General features: G+C 30.1%; 1 protein-coding gene across 1 annotated transcript; it reads left to right on the top strand.

The window, feature by feature from the left end:
- Positions 1–728: 728 nt before the first annotated feature.
- LOC113387400 lies at positions 729–21,718 on the top strand. The gene is made up of 4 exons (XM_026624848.1): positions 729–1,113; positions 19,608–19,735; positions 19,807–20,032; positions 21,519–21,718. The coding sequence occupies exons 1-4, from the start codon at positions 729–731 to the stop codon at positions 21,716–21,718; spliced, it is 939 nt and encodes a 312-aa protein (XP_026480633.1).
- Positions 21,719–23,497: the final 1,779 nt, after the last annotated feature.

Below are 23,497 nucleotides of genomic sequence, written 5' to 3'. Positions count from 1 at the left end.
GTTCTATAAGACCATGATCGTCAATAAAAGTTTCATAATAATTCTCGAAAAAAATGTCAACAGATAATTACAAGAAAGCAGCCCGGCCAAACTTTGCCACAAATTAATCAGCACTATTTCCAACCGATATCTTTTAACACACCGACACACATACATCCTTTTTTTCTAAGGTATGCCAAAATGTTCAAAAACCTTTAAAACGTTAAAGATATATAAAAATTTTCATTTTTCATTTTTTGCTATTACTATAACTTACCCTACGAGAAGTTAAAAATATGGTTAATTCGACCATTAAATTTGTAAATGGTAAAGAATACAAATTTAATTGAATTCACTAAATAAATAGTGTTATGATGGCGCAAGTTTAGCAAACGTTTATAAAGTCCCTCGTACAGTGTGTGGATAAATCATATCTCATCCAGTCAGCCGCTTTAGAGTTGAGATATGCCAGTCAGCGAATAAAATACGCGACTTAATATTACACACATCTGTGCGACAAATAAAACCACTACCACTCACACTATCGTACCAGGACAGCATCTTCATACATCAAATGACTAACTAACTAATTCGTGATCGAATCAGTCACCGCCAGTCGGCCTTTGCGCTCCATCACAGCACTGTGTTAATTTATCAACAATTTTATTCAAGTTTTCGAAAAAAGTGCTTTATTGAGAAAAAACTTTACAAGTGCTCTGTACGGTGATATGTGCCGTTGGAATTTCAAAATGCTCTTCATTGCCATGTGTACTTTGGGCGCCATTGCCTCTCCTCATGGCAACAATGGCAACGGAAGGGATCTTCAAATCGAGGAAGGTGTCTTTGTGGTACCTCAGGCTAAAGTTGAAGCTTACCATCCACGAGGTCTGAGGGTGTCGATTCCGCATCAAGATGGAATCGAACTTTTTGCCTTTCATGGTTCTGTGAATAAACCCATGGTTGGCTTGGAAGCTGGTCAACTGTCCAGGGATATTACTGCTGAGAGAAATGGATACTGGTCATTCTACGATCCTCAAGTGAAGTTAAAAGTAGGGGATGTTTTGAATTATTGGTTATTTGTGCAAAAGGATAAATTGGGCTACAGGAAGGATGACCAGAGCTTCGTAGTTCGTGGTGAGTTTAGAAAAATATGAGTAAATGTTTGTAAAACGTAAATTTTGAATTATTTTATTATAAAACGACTGCGTTTAGAACTACTCTTTATGCATTGTAGTGGTTTCTGACTGCTTTATCATTTAGATATAGAACTCATATTCATAATATTATGTAGGAATGGTGTACTAAGACATACCTTATTTTTTTACCTTAATTTACCCTGATTTACCATTATTGGAGAATGCACAATACTGTAAGAGCTTTCAAACATTGAGAATGCATAATACTTTAGGAGTATTCAAACATTGTTCATATTAAATTCCCAAAATTGATATTACTATTGTCTTAAATATTAAATGAACCGAATGGATATTTATATGTCCAAAACGCAATCGTCAGTTCTCGACGGTTATGAATTTTATTTAAAAATCTTCGAGGACATGTTTTACTATTAAAATTTATAAATTATTTTTAATTTTATAACTATTTTATTTTATCACAAAGATTGTGAATTCAAATGCATGTTTTGAAAAGTGTCAGCACACTTTTAGACTATTTATAAATGCGAATTTGCCGGTTCCGGCATTCACAATCATCGTTCCGGCTACAAATACATATATTTACAAAATTAAATTGATATTTAGGTATTGGCATTTAATATTTCAATTTAAACAACATTTAATTTAAATGTTAATATTTTAACATTTATGTCTGAACTCTAATTCGGAACAGGCCTATGCGTATTTAGATTGTTCATTCTGTATGATTACACCTAAGTCTGTTTTTACACGGTCTTTTTGTACACGGTTTTGATATAACACGGTTTGAAAATTGAATATTTTTAATTTTTTTACACGATTTTATTCCATTTAGCACGATTTGAAATTTTATGTACTTAAATTTTCTTTGTCAAATTTAATTTTTGCGAAGTATGTTCATATCACAAAAAAGTATTTATGAAAGAAAAAAGTCTGAAACCATCGATAGTATCGATAGTTTGCGAACACTAGCTTAAAGATTTAAGTGAATTCCCCTTTAGCGCGTACAAACAATTTTTACTGGTCAAAGCAAATGTGAATAGCACTAATTTAATTCTTGTTCTTAAAAATTCTTGTTTTTCACCAATTTTAATAGGTTTTAGAGATTAGGAACAAATCACCCATTTTTGTATAAGATCAATGTCTTTTTTTACACGTTTTTTTTTTACACGGATTCTTCTGGAACCAATCTCCGTGTAAAAACAGACTTAGGTGTATATTTTAAGGTGGTTTAAGGGGTTTGCTTTGATTTTTAGATGTTCAAACATAAATTAATTTTCATGTAAGCTGATTTAATATATAGAGAAAATGGTTTATTGATTTTTTTATTATTTTGCTGGTTCGAACTTCAATTTCGACCTATGGTTTCTTCGGCAAAGCTTCTTGAAATAAATCATAGAATCAGAATTGCGATGAGTTACCACTTCCAGAGAATTATGTCTACCTTCTTTACAAATTTTTTACTACAAATTTTGTATATCAACCCAGATATAAAGTTTTTTCCATGGTAAATTTATGATGGGAGTGTTCATATGAAGAAAATGTTTTATTAAATTTTTGTTGTTTTGCTGGTTCTAAAATCAATTCCGAGCTGTGGTTTGTTTTTGGCTAAGTTTGTTGAAATAACCGTAGAATCAGAATTGCGATGGGCTTGAATGACCAAAAATTTTGACTTACCAATTTTTTATATCAAAAAACTTTATATTAGGTTTATTTCTCACTTCAGAAATGTTTAATTAATGAGATTTTTTAATTTGTACCTACTGAATGTTTAATAGCTTTCATAAGTCTATATATTAAATTTTGTATGATGATCTACAATTTTAGGAAACATTTTTTATTTGCACTCTCATTTTCGATGTAGATTTTTCTAGTGCATGAGCGATTCAGTAATCTGCAAGAAATTTAAAAACAATTGTTTCACCTGTCTGGTTACGAATGTTATTTTCGCACATCGTATTTCGGTAAAAGGTTTTCCATAAAGGTGAAATTATAAAGCAATTCAAACAGTTTATTCTTGGCAAATGCATATGACATTATATATACTTTTATCGACATTTGTCGGAACGCAGTTACAATCTTGAGTTATCTATAAAAACCCGTAAACAATGTCGAAACAGTAAAGTTATTGAAATATGTTATGCGTAAATTATTTTGCTTGATACAATTTAAAAATATTTGCTTTTTTAATTGAAACCATAGACAATTTTTTTCCCTTAGAATCAAGTTTTCACAGACAAAAATGTTTTTTACAATCAATACTTCAGAGTAGCATATTGTTGAAACTAAGAAACTACATTTTGTATCAATAAATTATAATGAATAATGTAATAAATATTAATAATAACAAAACTAAATCGAACGAGTTTTTTAAATTATAAAGTTTTAAGTTTGTATCTTGGAAGTACCAATAAAAACTAAATTTATCATTAGATAAATCCATGTACAAGAAAGTTTGGCAAGTAGCCATAAAAAATAATAGTAATATAAATAGAACGATGGCCTGGTAATTGTATTTTTTTTGAAGGACTAAACAGATTTCATGTGATTAGATTTGTGTAAAATTGATCTAAAAATTAGTTCAAAACTAGTTATTAATAGCGTTTTGCCTTAAGGCAACTTGCATTAACATCCCGATACGTGACTTAATCAACAAGAATTTGAATTTTCTATTCAACTAAAATGTTTGACTGTTTATTTCTAAAATAGAGATTTCGCTTTCATTAAAAGCGATTTTCAATTGACATCTTTAAGGAAACCTATAACATCTGTAATTGTATAAATTAAATGAATCTGTTCACACAATTCATTTTATTTATTTCGCGGTCTAAAAATGTGTTTTATTAAGTGTAAACTGTAATCAGTAGCTATCTACGAAACACCACAACACGTGTACAGATGCCTCGGTATAGATTCTGAAAAGAATCGCTCAAGAACGCGGCTAAATTATAAACGTTGATGATTTTTATTTGAAATTTATTCTTATACAGTTTTATCCGACTCTTCTAATATATTTTTTGTCTTTTTTGTCTGCATAAACTATGGCAGCATCGTCGGCATATAGAATGTATTTTTCCTTTATTTTTACCTTTTGAAGATTATTTGTATAGATGAGATATAATAAAGGTCTTAAAACTAAGCCTTGTGGGACTCCACAGTTTATTTTGCATCTGTCACTTGTCACGTTGGTCCTTACAGCTCCTTCTGATAGGAATTTTTTTTTTTTAAATTAATAATATTAAATTATATTAATTATTATTTTAATAATTAATATATTGTGATCCACTGTATCAAAAGTCAATAAATATCGCTACTGTATGCTTTTTCTCTTCACGGTTCTGACTTATGGTATTAGTTAAATCCTTCAATGCACCTATACATTTTATTTTTTTCATTTTACGGTTTAAAAATATGTTTTATTAAGTGTAAACTATAATCAGTAGCGATCTACGAAACACCATGCGGATGCTTCGGTATAGATTCTGATTAGAATCACTCCAGGATGCGGCAAAAATCTAAACTTTGAATGAATGAATTTTTATATACTTATGTTTTATATACATATACTTTATACTATGAAATTTATTTTTATACAATGTTTTATCCGAATCTTCAAATTGTTTTACTTCATTTAATTACGAAGAAACGGCCCGGCCGATCTTTAAAACAAACTAATTAACGAGATTCCCAAACAAAATGTTTTGAACTGTTGTTGAATTCTTGAAATCGATTCAAGATTCTAGGCTAAAACGCGGTCAAAAATTTTTATACTTTTCCAATAATTTCAAAGACACGACTTGGCCGATCGTCGTGCATAACTGACCAACGAGTGCCCTTATAGGAATTTTTGAAATAGATTCAGTCGTTTTTGAGAAACAGCAAAAGGTCAAAAATTGGCTCATGTACACTCACACGGACTAACACACATACTTTTTCCAAATTTAATCTTATTCGATTCAGATTGACTTAAAAAGTCGAGTAAACATATAATTATCAAATCATTTTTTGTGAAAATTTTCTTCTCTGGAAGTTAAAAATCTTAAGTTTTGATATATATCAAAAAACTTAAATATTAGATTCAAGGAGTTCAACATCTTGGTTTGATATTTTAGTGTAAATGAAGAAATCAAGATTAAGAAAAATGAATTCGTAAAGCTTGTCAAGGCAATCGATATAAAACTTCGAAACAAATTTTAACTTATTCAATAAAAGTAGTTGCATTTTTTAAAAAAAATGTCGCTGATGCTTTATTAACTTCCCGTAGGGCAAGTTATAGTAATCGCAAAAAAATCGAAAATGAAAATTTTTATATATCTTTACGTTTTAGAGGTCTCTGAACATTTTGGCATACCTTAGAAAAAATGGATGTATGTGTGTGTGTGTGTGTGTGTGTATGTATGTATGTATGTGTGTGTATGTATGTATGTATGTGTGTGTATGTATGTGCGGATACAAATTTTCGTCGACGATTTCGGGAACACGGATCAACCGATTTGAATAATTCAAAAAACATTCGATCCGTATTGATAAGGAGACGTGCTGATTAGTTTTTGGCAAAGGCAGGTCAAGCCGTTCCGAAGATACGGGGCAAAAAGTTCCGAAAACGGTAACTCAGTTTTTAAGAGAACGGAGCGTCCGATTTTAATAATTCAAAAAACATTTTATTTGTATTGACAAGATGAAGAATCGATACAACTTTCATGAAGGTAGGTCCAGCGGTTTCGGAGATATAGAGGAAAAAGAAAAAAAATGAGCCATTTGGCGGTCAAAAATGATCATTAGACATATGCACATCAAATTTATCAGACATAGAGATTTTAACAATAAGTATACATTTTGTTAACATTCCTATCGGTTCCGTACCAATGTTTATTCGTAAGACGGCGACGCGGCGCTTACGCGCTTTATATTTTGTCCCTATGTAGTTAAAGCAGTACGATTGCTTTGAAAAAAAAGTTCAGATCTTCCACAATATGTCAAAATAAAGAAAAAAAAAATTTTTTTCAAAAAAAAAAAAAAATTTTTAAAAAAAAATTTTTTAAAAAAAATTTTTTTTTTTCAAAAAAAAATAATTTTTTGTCCAATTTATAGTTTCTCAAAAATCTTATTTTTTCAAAGTAATTTTTTTTTCAAAAATGTTAATCGTTTAAAAAAAAAAAAATAATTTTTGGTACGGGAAGTTTCAGCAATTTGCCTTAAAGCACGATGCCCTAATTGCCTTAAGACAGAATTCCACTTACAGCTAGTTAGATTCTACAATTTATGCCCAATGTACGAGTATATATTTTAGAAACTTACTGAAATGTTTTGAACTGTTGAACAAATTAATTAATCATTTTCATTCAATTTAATAAAGTTAAGATATATATTTGTCTACATAACATGTTTGTTTAACAATAACAATCGATACAGATGACTATAAAGCTCATTTATTAGATGCACGCATACCTAACATAGCAAAAAACATTTCTATTACCATTAACCATGAATGAATGAATTGCTTTCTTTATTTGCTTAATGCATTTGTCTAAAATGATAAATATTATTCCGATACAATTTATTTATAGAAATATATTATTTAAAATTAGAGATTTGCACATGTCCGCTTGTTTTCGATGCCACTAATAATTGTTACTGTGCATATAGACTGAGTTCAAATCTCTGGCCTGACCTCAATTTAAGCAATTGTTTGCCACGTCCTTGAGACTATTTGGATCGTATCTAATTGAACACCATTAAACAACCAATAGTATGAATTATATCTAATAAATTTATTATTGGTGCCACGTGTTATTGGGTTATATTTTTTGGATTTTTTCTGAAGATTATTTTTCACAGGCATGAACTTCTTAAATATCATGGTAAATAAAAAAATTACAGTCTTTGTATTTTCACTTGCACTTACTTTATTGGTAAATCCTTTATTAACTTCCCGAAGGAGAAATTTACGTCTTTATCAAAAAATGCAATTCGCTAATTTTATGTTTTATCTACGTTTCAAGCCATTCTTAATCGAATGAGACCAAATATGGAAAAAGTATGAATGTGTGTTTGTGTGAACACAGCCGTAAATCGACGTTTTCTCAAAAACGCCTAAACCAATTTCAGAAATTTAAAATCTATTTGATGTATCTCAATGAGGGCTATCGTTTGTGCGAGGATCTGCCGAGCTGTTTCTTTGTAATTCGAAAAAAAGTTAAACTTTTCGTTTACATTTAAACTCATACTATCAAATCGATCTGAAAAAATCAAAAACTTTTTTTTTTTTTCTTAATTATTATAGACAATCAGAAATACAATTTTCTATGAGTCTATGTGATCCATTAAATATGACGTTTAGAGGTATCTTCCACTGAAGAGATTCCCCTGTAGATAATCTATGTTTATAAAATAAATCAATGTTAATAAAATATATCTATGTTAATAAATAATCTATGTTAGTAATATAACAGAGCTTAAATTAAGTTAGTAGATCTTCTGGCCATTTTCTTTTGAGCCTTCTAGTTGGATCATGATTTTTGATTAATTGCATGGCTGGATTTGGATGTTGGTCTAATCTCATATGGTATGAATTGCTTCTTTGCTGAATTACTTCTTTTACGGTCAGTATGTTTAAATCTGAATGAATAGTGTTATTCGAAACGTACCATGGTGCATTAACTAGTGCTCTTACAATTTTATTTTGAGTTCGTTGGATAATCTTTATGCTGGACATACTTGCACATCCCCATAGTTGAATACCATATCGGTATTATTACTGACTTATATATTAGTAATTTATTGTTGTATGATATTTTAGATTTTCTTCCTATTAGCCAGTAGAGTTGTCTAAAGTTCATAATTTGCATCCTTTTTTGTTTTATGTGAATATTCCATGTTAATTTGCGGTCCAGATGTAAACCTAAGTATTTAACGCTGGTGCAAGTCAGAAAATCAAAAACTGTTCGAAAAATAATAGTTGGCAATGATAGTGATTAGTTTTAGGTGAAAATCTATCGAGCCGTTTTCTTGTAATTTACTGTTGAAAAAATAATTTAAGCCAATTTTTATGAAACTTTTTTTGGTGATACATATCATGGTCTTATAGAACTTACTGAAATATTACGGCATTACGACAAGTAATTCAATTTTAAAAATTCATCAAAGTTTGAAAGAATGAGTAGTTTTTTTGACTCGTGTTAAAATTAAAATTAGTCGATTTACTTGGTATAACTATACAGTACTTGATTACTTTTATATAGATAGATCATTGTGATTGCTATTTTGCTGTAACTTGAACATGAGCAGTTTGTCACCTGCAATTAGTTTTTGAGCTAATTTAGCTCAGCCATAACAATGATTGGTTTCCAAAAGTTTGCTTAGGGTACGGCTGTGACATGTATTTCTTATCTGGTCCTATTCGGGTATTGAAAAGATATATGTTTTTTTACCTTGACGAAATGCGAAAGAGAATGGAAAAGGAAAAATATAAGAAACAACGATTTTATAAAGATTTCATATTAACTTTGTTTAAAAAAAATTGTTTTGTTATATATTGTTACATTGTGCTTATATACTTTGTCTAAATGGTTACGTTCCATTATGTTACATAATTCTGACAATAAAAGTTATTTTAGTGTGTATACCTATTGTTTTTTACCTTTTTTAAAATCTGTCATGATTTGATTTTATGATAGTATTTTAGTATTTCCACGTAGGCAAATGCTCAAATTACCATTTAATTTACTTTTTTCCGCTAACTGGCGAATTAACAAAATTATTGCAGATCAAAAACTAGTAGTGCATGGCAAACTTCCCGTACCAGTATTAAATATTCGAGGAAAAAAGATGTAATCAATAAATACTGATCAATGAATAATAACAATTGTTTTAAACCATTTCAAACAGATAATTATAATCACTATATATTTTATCGTTCATAGAATATACAGTGACGATCTTATGGCTCAAAATACTTGAGAAAATTTATATTGGGTATCAGGTGCTAAATATATTCATATGATGTTATATTTCTTACCATTTTCCAACTGAATTGTAATTTTTTAACTTCCCGTAGGGTAAGTTATTGTAATGGGCCGAAAATCGGAATTGAAAATTTTTACATTTCTCGACGTTTTGAAGGTTTCTGAACGTTTTGGCATACCTCAGAAAAAATGGATGTGTGTGTGTGTATGGATACAAATTTCTAGTCACGTTTTCGGGCGCACGGATCAACTGATTTGAATGGTTCAAAAAACATTCGATTCCTATTGATAGGGAAAAGAGCTGATTAGTTTTTGGCAAAGGCAGGTCCAGCCGTTTCGGGGATACGGAGCAAAGAGTGCAGAAAATAGAAATCGACTTGTTGAGAGAACCGAGTATCCGATTTGAATGATCTAAAAAACATTCGATTAGTAATGATTGGGAGAAGTGTTTGTTAGTTTTTGGCAAAGCCAGGCCCAGCCCTTTCAAAGATACGGAGCTAAATATGTAAAAAATGGCAGTTTTTGAGAGAACTAAGCGTTCGATTCGAATGATTCAAAGAACTTTCTGCTTGTCTTAATAAAATAATTGATTTTGGAAAAAGAATTTTTGTTTCAATTTTTTTTTTTTTTAATTTTTTGTATACCGAAAATAATTCAGATTTTATTTTTAATTCTGACTATAGTACTAATATTTTAACTTTGCAATTCAGTTTATATAATTCTTATAAATATTAGACAATGTTACAATATTTATAATAATCTATTTGAGAACATTCAGTATTCCTCGAACATTTCATTACGGTACGGGAAGTTCCAGCAATTTGCCTTAAGGCTCGATGCCACCCACCCCACTAGTTTTAAAATTTATATTTGAATTTGAATTTTGATTTTGAACCCTACTAGTTTTAAAATTTATATTTGAAGTATAAAACTTGGTATATTTTTGAAAACCTTGAAAAAAATATCTTTTCTGAAATTTTGAAATTTGCTTGAACCGTATAAGTAAACTTTAAAAATTAACAATCTTGGTACGGAACCCAACAAAATTAGTACTCATTTTCAAAATCTTTATCAAATATCTGATAACTTTATGTGCTATATCTGATGGTCATTTTTGACCGCAAAATATCTTTTTTTTACTTTTTTCTCGGTATGTCCGAAACCAATTGACCTGCCTCACTAAAAATTTCATCAATTATTCATTTCGTCATTACAAATGTTTCTTGAATCATCCAAATCGATTACTCCGTTCTCTTAAAAACTGAATTACCGTTTTTGGTACTTTTTGCCCCGTATCTCCGAAACGGCTAAACCTGTCTTCACCAAAAACTAATCAGTACGTCTTCCTATCTATAGGAATAGAAATCATTCAAATCGGTTGATTCGTCCGCCTGAAATCGTGGACGAAAATTTGTATCCAAACATATACACACACACACATATGGAGTCAGGGATGCATAAAAGCGTTTCCTTCGCTATACAAAAAAAACATCTACCTCCATTTTTTTTAAGGTATGCCAAAATGTTCAGAAGACATGATGATATGCAAAAATTTTCATTTTAGATTTTTTTGCGATTACTATAACTTACCTTGCGGGAAGGTAATAAAGTGGCACAACCGTACCCAGTGTCTCCTACTTTATGTTTACAATAAGGATCCATATTCGAAAATTTGTATCCTATTTTTCCAACATTTATTGAAAACGTACATCGTCGGATATAATTATGATTGTTAAGATAATATAGTACATTTTGCACTTCTAGTAAGTAATAATTTTTACAACTATTAAATTATTTTCATTAGATTTGCGAGCCTCGGATATGTTATTAATTTCTATTTTAAAACAAAATGTTAATTTATTGAAGAACATCTAAAAATATTAAAAGCGCTTAATAATGTTTAAAACGTAAAAAAAGTTTAAAGCTCAATCGCGTATTGTTGCACAATAATAAGTACCATCACTGATTTCATAAGTTTGTTGCAAATGTATCAATTGGAAATCCCATTTTTTACTTTTTAGGGAAGGCGAAAAATTCATTTTCGATACAAACAGTTCAAAGTTTTCTCCAAATTGTTATTACTGATAAGTGTTATAGATTTACACATTTGGTAAGTTTGGTATCTTGATTTGAAAAAAAATACCACTTTTATCTAGTTTAATTTTTTAGTTCGTCCGTATTATTATATATATTATATCATATATACTTTAACATACTTGGCTATAACGATATGTGCATATGTTACATTTAATTCATTAATAGTAAATTTGAACAAATTCTACACTGATAACTCGTAAGACCGAATTATTTCGAAAATCTGGCAGTGCGTATTTGCTAACGTACTCTCCATTCATGTCATCACATCGTAAAAGGTCAAATCTGGTATCTTTGAATTACGCTAATTATCTAATTAAGTCGTTTAATTTATTACAGATCATTCAAAATGATATATTTACATTTAATGTGCTGTATAAATTATTTATAGCTGAAAAGAAATGAAATTTCTAAACAATAACTGAATATTTGCACATTCTATTAATATACGTTATCACATCTTGAGGGTCATTTGTTAACAGATAAAATTATATATGCATACACTTTTATATAAATATATATTTAATTTAATACACATATGTATGATTGTTTTTAGGCGTTTTTATGATATGGCTATTTTTAGAGCAGCCTTGTGAAGGAACGCTCAATTACATTTTATATGGGAACTATTCAAAGTCCATGTTTGATTAACAATATAACATAAATTATATCAGGAATTGAAATTGATTTAAACATGGAATATTTTTTATATATTAAAATTATGTAAACAATATTCTTCCGCACAGAACGATAAATGTACATATATTGATAATGTACGAGTAAACATACTTTTATCGAAATTTTAAAAGTAGTAAAGGAAGTGGGATCGTTGAATGAATTATTAGAATAATTAATGATGATAAATGATATAAAAATAATAAATTGGCATATGCTTTCTTCATTAGAATGGAATACATTGTGATAAAATGCTAAAGTTGGTTTGGTCTTTGAGACTACCAAGGCAAACCAGGAAGAAGCAAGTGATGTAATCTTTTTATAAAAAATGTAACATATAATATACGACATGCAGACTTTGAAGAGAAAAATCGTATTGAAAATTTTGGCAAAAATGTTTCTAGCGATGTAATTAAAAATTCGAGTAATGAAAATAATCAATAACTGTAAATAATTTCAAATAGATTATCTAAAAATTCGAGTAATGACATTAGTGAGAATTATCAGAATTATGCTTGATTAAGTTAACCCTCTAACCCGAGTTTTTGATAGAGCCAGTAAAAAAAGTCAGAACAATTTTTTCTAGACTAATTTGACCATAACAAACACTTCTGCATCATTAGATTTTCATTTTGACTTACCGTTTAGCTACCAGGTACAAAAAGGTGAAGATTACTTCAAAGTAATCTTGACGGGTTCAGTGAAAAATTTGATACAGGTAGATATTTTTATTCTGTATGGTATTTATTGAAAAAAGTGAATGAAAGAACAATGGAATGTAGTAGAAATTAATTATTTTTTGTTATGATATTCTACGAAACAATTTTTGCCCTTAAAGCAACATAAAGCTATATTACATTTGGAGCAAATGCACATAATTAGCGCCTTTGTTTTGTTTTGGGCACAGAGTTTGCACGTAACACGTTTTTCGGTCTATTGTGGCCAATGATCCATACAGTCAAAACGAGTGTCGTCCACTGGATGCACCGCACGTCTTCCAACAGGAAAAGAACCTGGAATCGCGATAGAGTATGTATGCGTTGGTGACAGCCATGTCAATAAAATGGTACAACAAACGAGTTGCTGCATCACGAGTTTTTGCGCGAATATGATAGCGGCCCATCAAGCCATCCACCATCAAGTCCACGCCGCCCATATGTTTGTTATATTCGCTAATGATTTCGGGGCAATGCGGCCTTGCTTGCGAACAAATCGGCTGGCTTTTCGTGATTGTTTGGTTGGATTTGTCAAACTGGTTTGAAATGGTTTCACACCAACATACGTCGATGCCAAACGAACGACTTTGTTGTCTTTCCACAATACAGTAGTCAGATCAACGCCATATGAGGATGCCACATATTGGTTTATCTTTGATGGCTGTTTCCAAACTCAGCTTACAACCAGGCACTCTGTTCACTCGTATCGTACCAAGATTGAAAATTCCACGAGCGCGCAAATACACCAACAGAGGCAAACTTGTATAAAAGTTGTCGAAGTATACAATGTGATTTACCATATCCGGGATGGTTTGAGACAATCGCATGACAACATTCGCCGAAGCACCAAGATTTGGATGGCCATCCACGAGTTTGTTGTCTCCAGCACCATTGTAAACTTCGAACCGACAATTCTCATCCGGAACAGAGGATCATATCCAGCTTGACCCTTTTTCAAACGTTCAGCCTCATCTCTGAAGCATAAGAATTTCTTGATGAGCTCAAATCGCCGGTATGACATTGTTTGCCGTATTGGTTCGAATGGAATATCTCCAATGGAATTCCATAAAATTAGGTATTTTCTATACTTTGATTGATAAAAATTTCAAAATTTCAAAAAAATAAAAAAACGATATATTTTGCACTTTAGTTCTTGAAAATCCTAAAAAAATTTAAAAAAAATCATAATATATGATATTTTCTACATTTTGACTTATTGCATTAAAAAAAAATCGACCCCAACACGTTTTTCATGTAACAAAAGAGAGATAAACAAGAAAAAGTGCGATAAACGGTAAAAACGCGTTGGGGGAAAAAAATCACTGAATCCGGCAAGATTACTTTGAAGTAACCTCTGTTTTTCCCTTCAAAATACCGAAAAAAAATTTTTTTCACAATAAAATATATAATAATTGAAAGGGGGATTACTGACCAACAAAATAAAAAAATTCCGATGTCGAAATAATGATTGGTTCAAGAAATATGTGGCACAAAAAACACAATTTTTTTTTTCACTAAATTTGATGCTTCCTTCTCGAGAGCTCACACTATTATGACTATAGAAGCCAAACTATACTTCAAATGATGTTGGTGTCTGAAGAAGAAATGTCAAATAAAGTACGAGGGACAAGTTCATGATATTTGCATGTGATTATGTTGTCACACGGTTATAAATTAAAGCAAAACATGAAGATTACTTCAAAGTAATCTTCCGGGTTAATCCAAGCAATTCTTGCGAAAAAGAATAATGATGTACACGCACTGAATTTCACCGTTCAATCAAACATTGCTGGCGATTTGGTGACATACCAATGATTCCGACTGGTCTTCGGTTTGACTTTAAATGATTGCAATTTCCCGTTCGCCTTGTGTTTACAATAACAAGTCGCAAGGCCAAGGCCTTAGTGTTTGCGGGATAAATTTCAAATAGATTATTTATAAAAGCATTGTTTTTCACATGGGCAGTTATACGTTGCCTGTTCACGAGTTGGAAAACCATCCGCTTTGTTTGTGTTAACGTCAGACCAAAAAACAAAAAATGTGGTTTACCAAAGAGCACTTCAATGAAACGGATAATTTGCGGATTCACTATCATTCACTTAGAGAAGTTCAACTAAAAATACTTTATTTTTGTAATCCAAATAAATTCATTACTGTTGTGTAATAAAATCAAATTTTACCTTTTCAAATATAAAACAAAAAATTTCTTCATCTTTCTCACAAAACTATCTGGTGGCGAAACGGAGTTCGTCGGGTGTGCTGGTTTTGTTATAAAAAATATAAAAATACTGAATATTTTGTTATGAAAGATTCTAAATATTTATATGACTGATTTAGAGTATATTACAAAAATTAAATAAAAATAGCAACTTGTACTTATTGTTAATTATTAGCAACTTACACGTAATATGCATGATTTTCAACTTGCACGTATTTTGCACAATTGACAACTCGCACGTATTTTGCTACTTATTAGCAAATGAATCAACATTACATTTTTGATCAATATAATCAGACATTCAAATGTAATTAAATTTTCTAATTTGTTCAATTAATAAGTATACAAGTAATAGGTAGGGCAGAGCACAAAGATCGAACCTCACTTTGAGCATTTATATTGTGAAAACTAAACTAATTATACACAACAAATAACACATCAAAAAAGGAACTCTCTGACTATGTTGAGTAAAACTTCCAGCTTGTGTAGAAATGTACTTGTGCTTGTACATTGTAGAAATGTGTTTTATGCTGTTTTTCAAAAATTTGTTACCTGTAGTCTAGTGATTATAGTAAGTTCACCTCGGAGTTTAAGATACCCAGCTGTAAGTATGTAAATACATACTTGTAGATTGACTTTTAAAAGTTGTCTCAAAATCTACATATGGTAGAGTGTACTTACCATATGTACAAGTATTTACAGACTTACAACTGGGTACCTTGAATTCCGAGATTCTTATCTCATGTAATATGATTCTTATCTTAAATGACTGGATTACTGGTCCTTTTTAACCAATAGGCGGAGTAAACTAAAACGGCCAGGCGGTTAACAATTCCAATGTCTTATTTTAATTTTAAAAGGATTTTACAAAATAATAGCTACAATATTCAACTAATACAAAATATAATCTTTGTGGTTGCATTTTTATAGACATTACTCTGTAGATAACCTTGATCTGGTATTCCGTCAGAAATATTCATCAGAAGAGTTATGATAACTATTTATTTCATTTAAATCTCTTGTAAAATTGCTTTTTTAGCCTAATTAACTTTTTTAGTTGCTATTTTTATTGTTCACACCTTTGACAGTTTGTTAGTTGGTCTTTTTTACCCGGCCCAAGTGTAAACTTTTATAGAGGTTATATAAAAATCACTATAAACTTTAACTTACTCTACGGGAAGTTAATAATGTATTCTTAAAAATTATATTAAAGTCTTGTAAACTAAATCCCGGTGCACACGACGCCAGTATTTCTTCATACAGGATTTCTATCAAGTGTTCTGTTAAGGTGAGCAAGAATTTTGCGCTTTTATGATTACTAATTATTTTGTCAAAGTACATGAATCAAACAGGCCACAAAACAGTTCAACCATTGCCGAATAGGATATGCTCTATTCGTAAAATACGGCAGAAAAACGGCAAGTTGTTGTGAAAAGTAGAAATTGTGTTAGGGATACTGCCTTTGTAAATAGAGAGCTAAGCCGTAAAATCTTGCTGGCAAGATTGTAAAATATGTCGGGCAAGATCGTCGGGCAAGTATTATTTTCCATATCGTTGCTAGGTAACAAACTGTCCGGCATGCACTAATCAGGAAATTTGGCGTCGTGTTCACCGGGCTTTTGTAACAGTGATCACAACCAGCAAATAACAACGAAAGGAAATATTTTCGTTATGAATTTTCAAACATTACCGTTTTTTCTTGATAGCAACGTCGTAAGAATCAAGGTGCGATAGCTGGTTATGCATCTTTTGTCATCATAAAAAATTTAAAATTAAGAAAAGTTGAAATATAAAAACAAAATCAAATTTTTAAATTCTAACAATAAAAAAAATGACAAAAATCTAATTTTTTTCAGTTTTTAAAATATTTTAATATTTAAAAAAAAGTTAAAACGGTGCGTATTTGAGATATTTGATAATATCTCAAATTACTGCATTCATTTTATTTCCATGCTCTTCAAAACATATTTATGATATTGTGACGGTTTAGAGTTGATGCCCCTTTCTAGGAGGGTTACACCAACTCCTTAACCCGCCTTCTATAAACACCCTGTAATTACCTGTGGAAAAGCCAACTAACTACGCGAATGAAAGAAAATGTACTTCTATCTTATTTAATTATTACTGATTATTATTACAGATTTAATTATTACTGATTATTGTGCCTACGCGTACAGATAGATTCTTCAACCCAAGACTTGGACTTTATATTGCAGGGACCCTAGTAGAAGTAGGCGGGGGAGTCCATTTGCACTGGGGGTTGACAATGCCAATTGTCGTTACAATATCTATAGTTTGAAACAAAAATGTACATAACTATATTGATCAGGTTCTATTCAAAGCGGGATTTGATCTCTATAGGAAGACCGAGTCTGTGCCACTTATTGCACCACGTCAGTGAAACCACTCCTCAATCAGTGAAATAATTTTCATTCACAACTTTTCTCTAAATAGTCAAATAGCTGACATGGGGAGAAGGCTACGGCGTTTGTTCCATTCATTCATTTATTTACAAAAGCTGGTAATATACAACAGGCAACCCTTGAGAATTAAAAGCAAATATACGGACTCGCATGAGATCCGGTCATATTTGCATAAAACAATTTGATATTTATATTGCCCGCACTGCGTTCTGTTTAACTTCGCTCTCTCTAGTATTTAATTTGTTTTATGTTTTGCATTTATTACCCCTTGCATATGTACAACACGTATTTCAAACCCTTTCTGTACCGTCATTTTCGGTACGAGAGCGCTTTCATTCGTTTGCTATTTTTACAATACGCTAATTAATTTTTAATTTTTATTTAATTCCATCATTTTAATTGTTTTTATCAATGCATTAAATTAAAAATTACAAATGTGGTGGATTTGGGTGCATTGGCAACATGCTCGATTCGTATGCGAGAGGTATTTGCGTGGAGTCATGCCACAGTGTAAAAATTAATAGAGGAAGATCGGACAAAATTACATGGTGTTTTGTATTTTAATGATATTAATTTGTTTGATGCGATTAAGGTGTAGATCCGTATAAATGCAACGGAGGTGTGTTGCGGCTCTGGATGAAATAATTTTTATACGGGTCGATTGTGATTAGACGTCGCGTGTGTGAATAGGGATATGTCGTTGCATGCGTAACGGCATCAACGTTGTACGCGTTCCGATATCAACAACGTAATCAATGTAGTACAAATCTTGATTTAATAAAACATGTCTGAATCAAAAGAATATTTGTTACGTGAACTAAACGCAAGTTTTTTGATTAGAAATTATTGTTATATTATTCGTAGTTTCTATAAACCTTTGAAGTTATTAAAATGAAAAATATTTTCTAGGCAAGACAGATATTACAGATGTTCAAAGAATGAGATTTTATCGCCAGCAAAAAAGTAAAAAAAAATACAACCAGTCAATGAATGTATGTTAATTTTAATTACGTGAAGTTCTTCAAACATAATTACATGATGAGTGAAGTTTCGAAAAAAATATTTGTTTAGTTAACATGATCCATTGCGTGAACAAATATTATAGATTTTATTAATCAGCAAGTACTTCGTTTTTCTAATGAAGGTTAATTTCTATATGCTAATTACAATGACAAACCGATCATTAACATATTTTTAATGCTATTATAAATATATAATTTATAATTTATCATATAAATATGTATAATGGTTGCCATATTACTAATAAACATTATTCAAAATTGTTATATGATGTATTTATTTTTACTTAAATGCCTTCTTGTACAGTCAAACTTATTTGTTACTACAAATAAGTTTTATATCAAACGCGTGTGAACTTTTTTTTCTTGGCCCTGTGATTCTTGCGAAATAATACTATGTCATTTTGTCCATTGCATAAGTATGTCATTTTGTTCGAAATTGAACAAAAATGAATAATTAATTAACATTCCATCAAACTGATTATTACAATAAAATTGATCGTTATCACTAATACTGGTATAAGTTAATTGATTTTATTTGAAATAATTACAAATATCATTAAATAGGTTCTTAAGATACATTAGACAAACAACTTTTCAAGACGCTAAACACGTTTAAACTGATTACTGCAACATAACTGTGACAATGACGCGCAACATCTGACAGGGTTGTAACTATAGCTATAGCTATAGCTTTCTTAAGGTTATACAGTCACCAAAACGATAATAAAACTAGCCAATTTTTAAATAAAGACACTTTCATTATGTCCATATATACCATTTTGTCCGCATTTTCCATATAATGATACAATAAATATAATAAGAATTGTATAGTGCAATAATATGCATCACGGTATAAGTAACGATTCCTAAACAAACTATCCGATTTTTGTTTGTTATTAATTTATCTCTCTCTTTATCTTATGAATGTTATAATTTTTCTACTATTCAAATATAGAGAAAAGTTTTCTGGTTTGCCCATGTAAATATTTGTCTTTGAATACGATAAATGCAGGCATATTGAAGTGCTATTTTTGTCGAATGTATAGAATTTCTTATTTATTTTTTATCTAGATTTAAAATTATTGCTTAAATACAAAATACTCTATCACTTACACATTAAACTTTGCTTAATTAAATACTCTATCAACTAATTATCTAAAATCAACTAACAGATAAATTATGATGATCAAAAATGTTTTTTCCCTAAACCAAATGCATTTCAAAGAATTTAATTGAAATTTTCTGTTTTTCAATATTTATCTATGTTGATAATTTTACCAACATTTCTTAATACATATCTATTATAAATTATTTATTGTATTACTGAATAAATCAGATAATTAATCAAATGCTCTATTATAGAGTTACTGGATGCTCAGAATCCGGAACCAACATTAGTCGAAGAAAAACCAAAGCAAAATGGTGCAACTCCAGCCAATGTTGTCGAAGTACATTGTGATCCCAGAGAAATGACAATGCTTTATATTCAAGTAATAAATTATTACATAAGTTATTAATAAGATATTTTAGATAGTTTTGGTTAATATATTTTTTATTTTAGGTGAATCACACAAAGAGTGAGTTGCAAATTTTAGAAAATGATGTTAAAAGATTAACCAAAGAGTTGGAAGGCTTACGAGAAATTCAAACAGAATTGCTAACAGAACTAAATAGTACTGATAGTAATATGCTGTTACTTACTGGAGGATCTCCTTTGGATATAGATCCATTGAATGCTGTAGTTTTGGTAATCAGAGAGAAGCTTCTATTTTCTCAAGACACCATTGGTATGTAATTATCTAGTTGAATTTGATGATTATATATTGAAATTCTATTATTACTGTTGATTTGGAACACTTAATGACGTCGAAATATGAATACTAGACTGAGAACTTTTGTGATATATAATTTAGTACCCTTAAATACATTCATTACTATTGCAATTAGTCAACTAAAACCACATCCACAAAATACATCCAACAAAAATTGCTTCAAATAAATACTAAAAGCTAATTTCGTTTTTTTTTCTTGAGAAATTTAACTATCCGCTCAGAATCAGCTAAAATCTTGATATAATAAAAATGTTCAATTTAAGTAGCAGTTTGATAGTTACTCTCACTGATTAGTTATGCTATCATAGTAAAACTTTTGTAAATAAAATTTGTGCCTGACAAAAAAATGACAACTTTCATCCAAAACTAGTGGTGCATGCCATCGTGTGTTAAGGCAAATTATTGAAACTTCCAGTATCGTAATTTGACATTTTTAAAAATCTTAAGTTTTGCCGCGTTACCATCTTACCGATAAAACATAATTCTTGGTACAGAATCCCTAGAAATGTGAACAACATTTGTATTATTATTAAAATCTCTATAAAATATCTTATAATTAACTTCCCGTAGGGTAAGAAAATGAAAATTTTTATATATCTTTACGTTTCAGAGGTTTCTGAACATTTTTGGCAAAAAATAGATGTATGTGTGTGTGTGTGCGAATACAAATTTTCGTCGACAATTTTGGGAACACGGTTCAACCGATTTCAATTATTAAAGAAACATTCGATTGCTGTTGATAAGGAGATGTGCTGATTAGTTTTTGGCATAGGTAGGTCTAGCCGTTTTGAAGACACGGGGCAAAAAGTGCCACAAACAGTAACTCAGTTTTTAAGAGAATGGAGCGTTCAATTTTAATAATTCCGAAAACATTTTACTCGTTTTGACAGGATAAACGCCTGATTAAATTTTCATGAAGGCAGGTCTAGCCGTTTCGGAGATATCGTGAAAAAGTACGAAAAAGGGCCATTTGGCGGTCAAAAATGATCATTAGACATATGCACATCAAATTATCAGATATTTTTGGTACGGGAAGTTCCAGAAATTTGCCTTAAAGCACGATGCCATGTGCCTCACTAGTTTGATTTGCATTTATCTAATCATTGTCTAATGATCATTTTTAAGCGCCAAATGACAATTATTTGAATTTTTTCATTGGATCTCTAAAACCTCTGGTCAGTTCTTCATTTTGTCAAGACAAGTCAAATATTTTTTAAATTTCTGCTCGGTATCACCGAAACGGCTGCACCTGTCTTGGCTAAAAACTAATCAGCACGTCTCCCTATCAATAGGAATCCGATGTTTTTTGAATTATTCAAATGGGTAAATCGCCAACAAAAAACGTATCCTCACATAAACACATTAAAAATGCGTAAATCAAATAGAAAAGAACCAGAAGGTATTGAACGTAAATACTATAATATTGTTTTGTATTTTGTAGTTGTAACAAATGCTTCAAGACTAGGTGATGGGTCCATATGGTTTACAGTAAACTCATTTGAGCAAAAAATGAAACTTCTTGCTAGATCGAGGAGCCGTCTGGCAAATTCTAAGTTGAAGATTGAAAGTTATAATCCAACTGAGGAAATACATCATTTAGATCTAAGATTTCCCTCGGATGATGCACATGCAGAACGTTGATCATGAGGAAAAATCTTCGAGAGATGATGATTGATTGAGAAGTTTAGTTTTTGAAATGTAGGGTTATAATTAATTTGGATCGAAATTAGATTCAGAGACATCTGCGCTTTTATAACATTGTATTTGGCAGTTGTCAGTATATTTTGATTATTTTATTACAGAAAATCGTCGTTTTTCTCGTTTTACTGAACTAAACAATGAATAATCATTTAGTTCGAAAACTGTTGGCGCTTCTAGTAATTTTATGATTTGTTTTGTATCAGGATATCATCATAAAATTATGATCTTATATACTTCTTCACAAACTCATTTTTTATTGTAACATCGACATTTTTTATTGATGTAACATCCAAAAGTTCTTAAAAATGTAACTTAATGTATCATATGTCAAGCTATGTACCATATGTATATTTTTGTTGCAAATCAAGTTCATTATAAAAATTATATATAATTATTCTTTAGTGAATCCAAATTAATTAGTTAAGTATTTTTAAAATATATAATAATTTACTTGCTTTAAATTATTGACCAACATTTTGATACAATTTACCATTTTTTTACCACTTGTAAATTTCATTTACAATGTAGTATAGTAGTTAATTTAAGTTTAATAAAAACAATTTTACTCAAAATTTTTATATTAAGATTTAGTTAAGTGCAACACTCGTTACATTTTATATTTAAGTGTTTTGTCTAACTCCTCATTAGTTTTAGTTAGTTCATTGTCGTAGACATAAAGCTGTGCCTTATAGTATGTTTTAGCAATCAAAATTGTGAACTTGTTGATATTAGAAATTAAAGATACACATCACATAATAAAGCTATGAAATGATTTTTTCTATTTCGGAAATTGTATTATAGGCTGGATGCATTGGATTGTTTGGATAGAAATATGGTTTCGTTAATTAGCAGGTGTTCAAAAATAGTTTACAAGTTGTTCCAAGGACTGTAAACTGGTAAACTTATTACATTTATTTCTCCATGTATTGTTAATCACCGATTGTCAACATACAGGTAATCTGGAAATGGTGCTAACTACTATTTTTGAGGTATGCATATTGCTAGTAGATACTTTTTATATATAATTTTTCTTGAGTTGGCAATCTTTCAAACATTTTTATAGTGCTGTCTGTTTAAAATATTTAAAGTAGAAATGTGCAAAAAAATGCTGTCTGTTCTTCTTTTTGTAGAATTAATTAAACTTTTTTCACACAGCATACGTACATCTACTAATGAAATGTTATCAACCTGAAATTTATTTTAACTTTCTCGATTATGTATATAACTAGTACTTTTAGTAGATTAATATATTTTTCTGCATCGTAAGTGAATATAAATAGGTTAGCAAGTATGTGTAAACATTCAAATCCAGATATAATGATAAATATTTTAAATGTCACATTTCACAAAGTAATAAACATTAAATTATCTAGAAAATATAAATAATTGTGTCATAATTATTACAGTTTTGCAATAATAATAAAACGATCATATATGTAACTAACGCTTTGATAATGGCCAATCCATCAATATTTATGTCAATTAATGAGTAAAATATTCAAACAAAATGTTTGAATATATTTTATAATAATAGTAAATTGCAGTTTACTTAATATGTGAAAATTGTATTTTAACATCACTTTCTTTATCACTTATATTGCACTAACTGCAATAAGAAAATGATCCTCGACTTGAGAAAGTGAGTATAATTTTGATTTTTCAGCAGAATGGGACAAAAACTATTGGATGACACTGATATGTGAACTTAGAAATGTGGAA

This window comes from Ctenocephalides felis, unplaced genomic scaffold (genome assembly GCF_003426905.1).
Source record: "Ctenocephalides felis isolate EL2017-DRISC unplaced genomic scaffold, ASM342690v1 CF-g0.4_SCAFFOLD_00845, whole genome shotgun sequence".
NCBI lineage: Eukaryota > Metazoa > Arthropoda > Insecta > Siphonaptera > Pulicidae > Ctenocephalides > Ctenocephalides felis.
The sequence above is the reverse complement of the archived record's forward strand: the minus strand, read 5'-3'. Positions and strand labels throughout refer to the sequence as shown.

Excerpts from the sequence above, each read along its gene's own strand:
- LOC113387400 (XM_026624848.1), top strand. The coding sequence starts at position 729 with ATGCTCTTCATTGCCATGTGTACTTTGGGCGCCATTGCCTCTCCTCAT. Across the intron at positions 1,114-19,607 it reads CCAGAGCTTCGTAGTTCGTG|AGTTACTGGATGCTCAGAAT; the intron begins GTGAGTTTAGAA and ends GCTCTATTATAG. Across the intron at positions 20,033-21,518 it reads ATTTTCTCAAGACACCATTG|TTGTAACAAATGCTTCAAGA; the intron begins GTATGTAATTAT and ends TGTATTTTGTAG.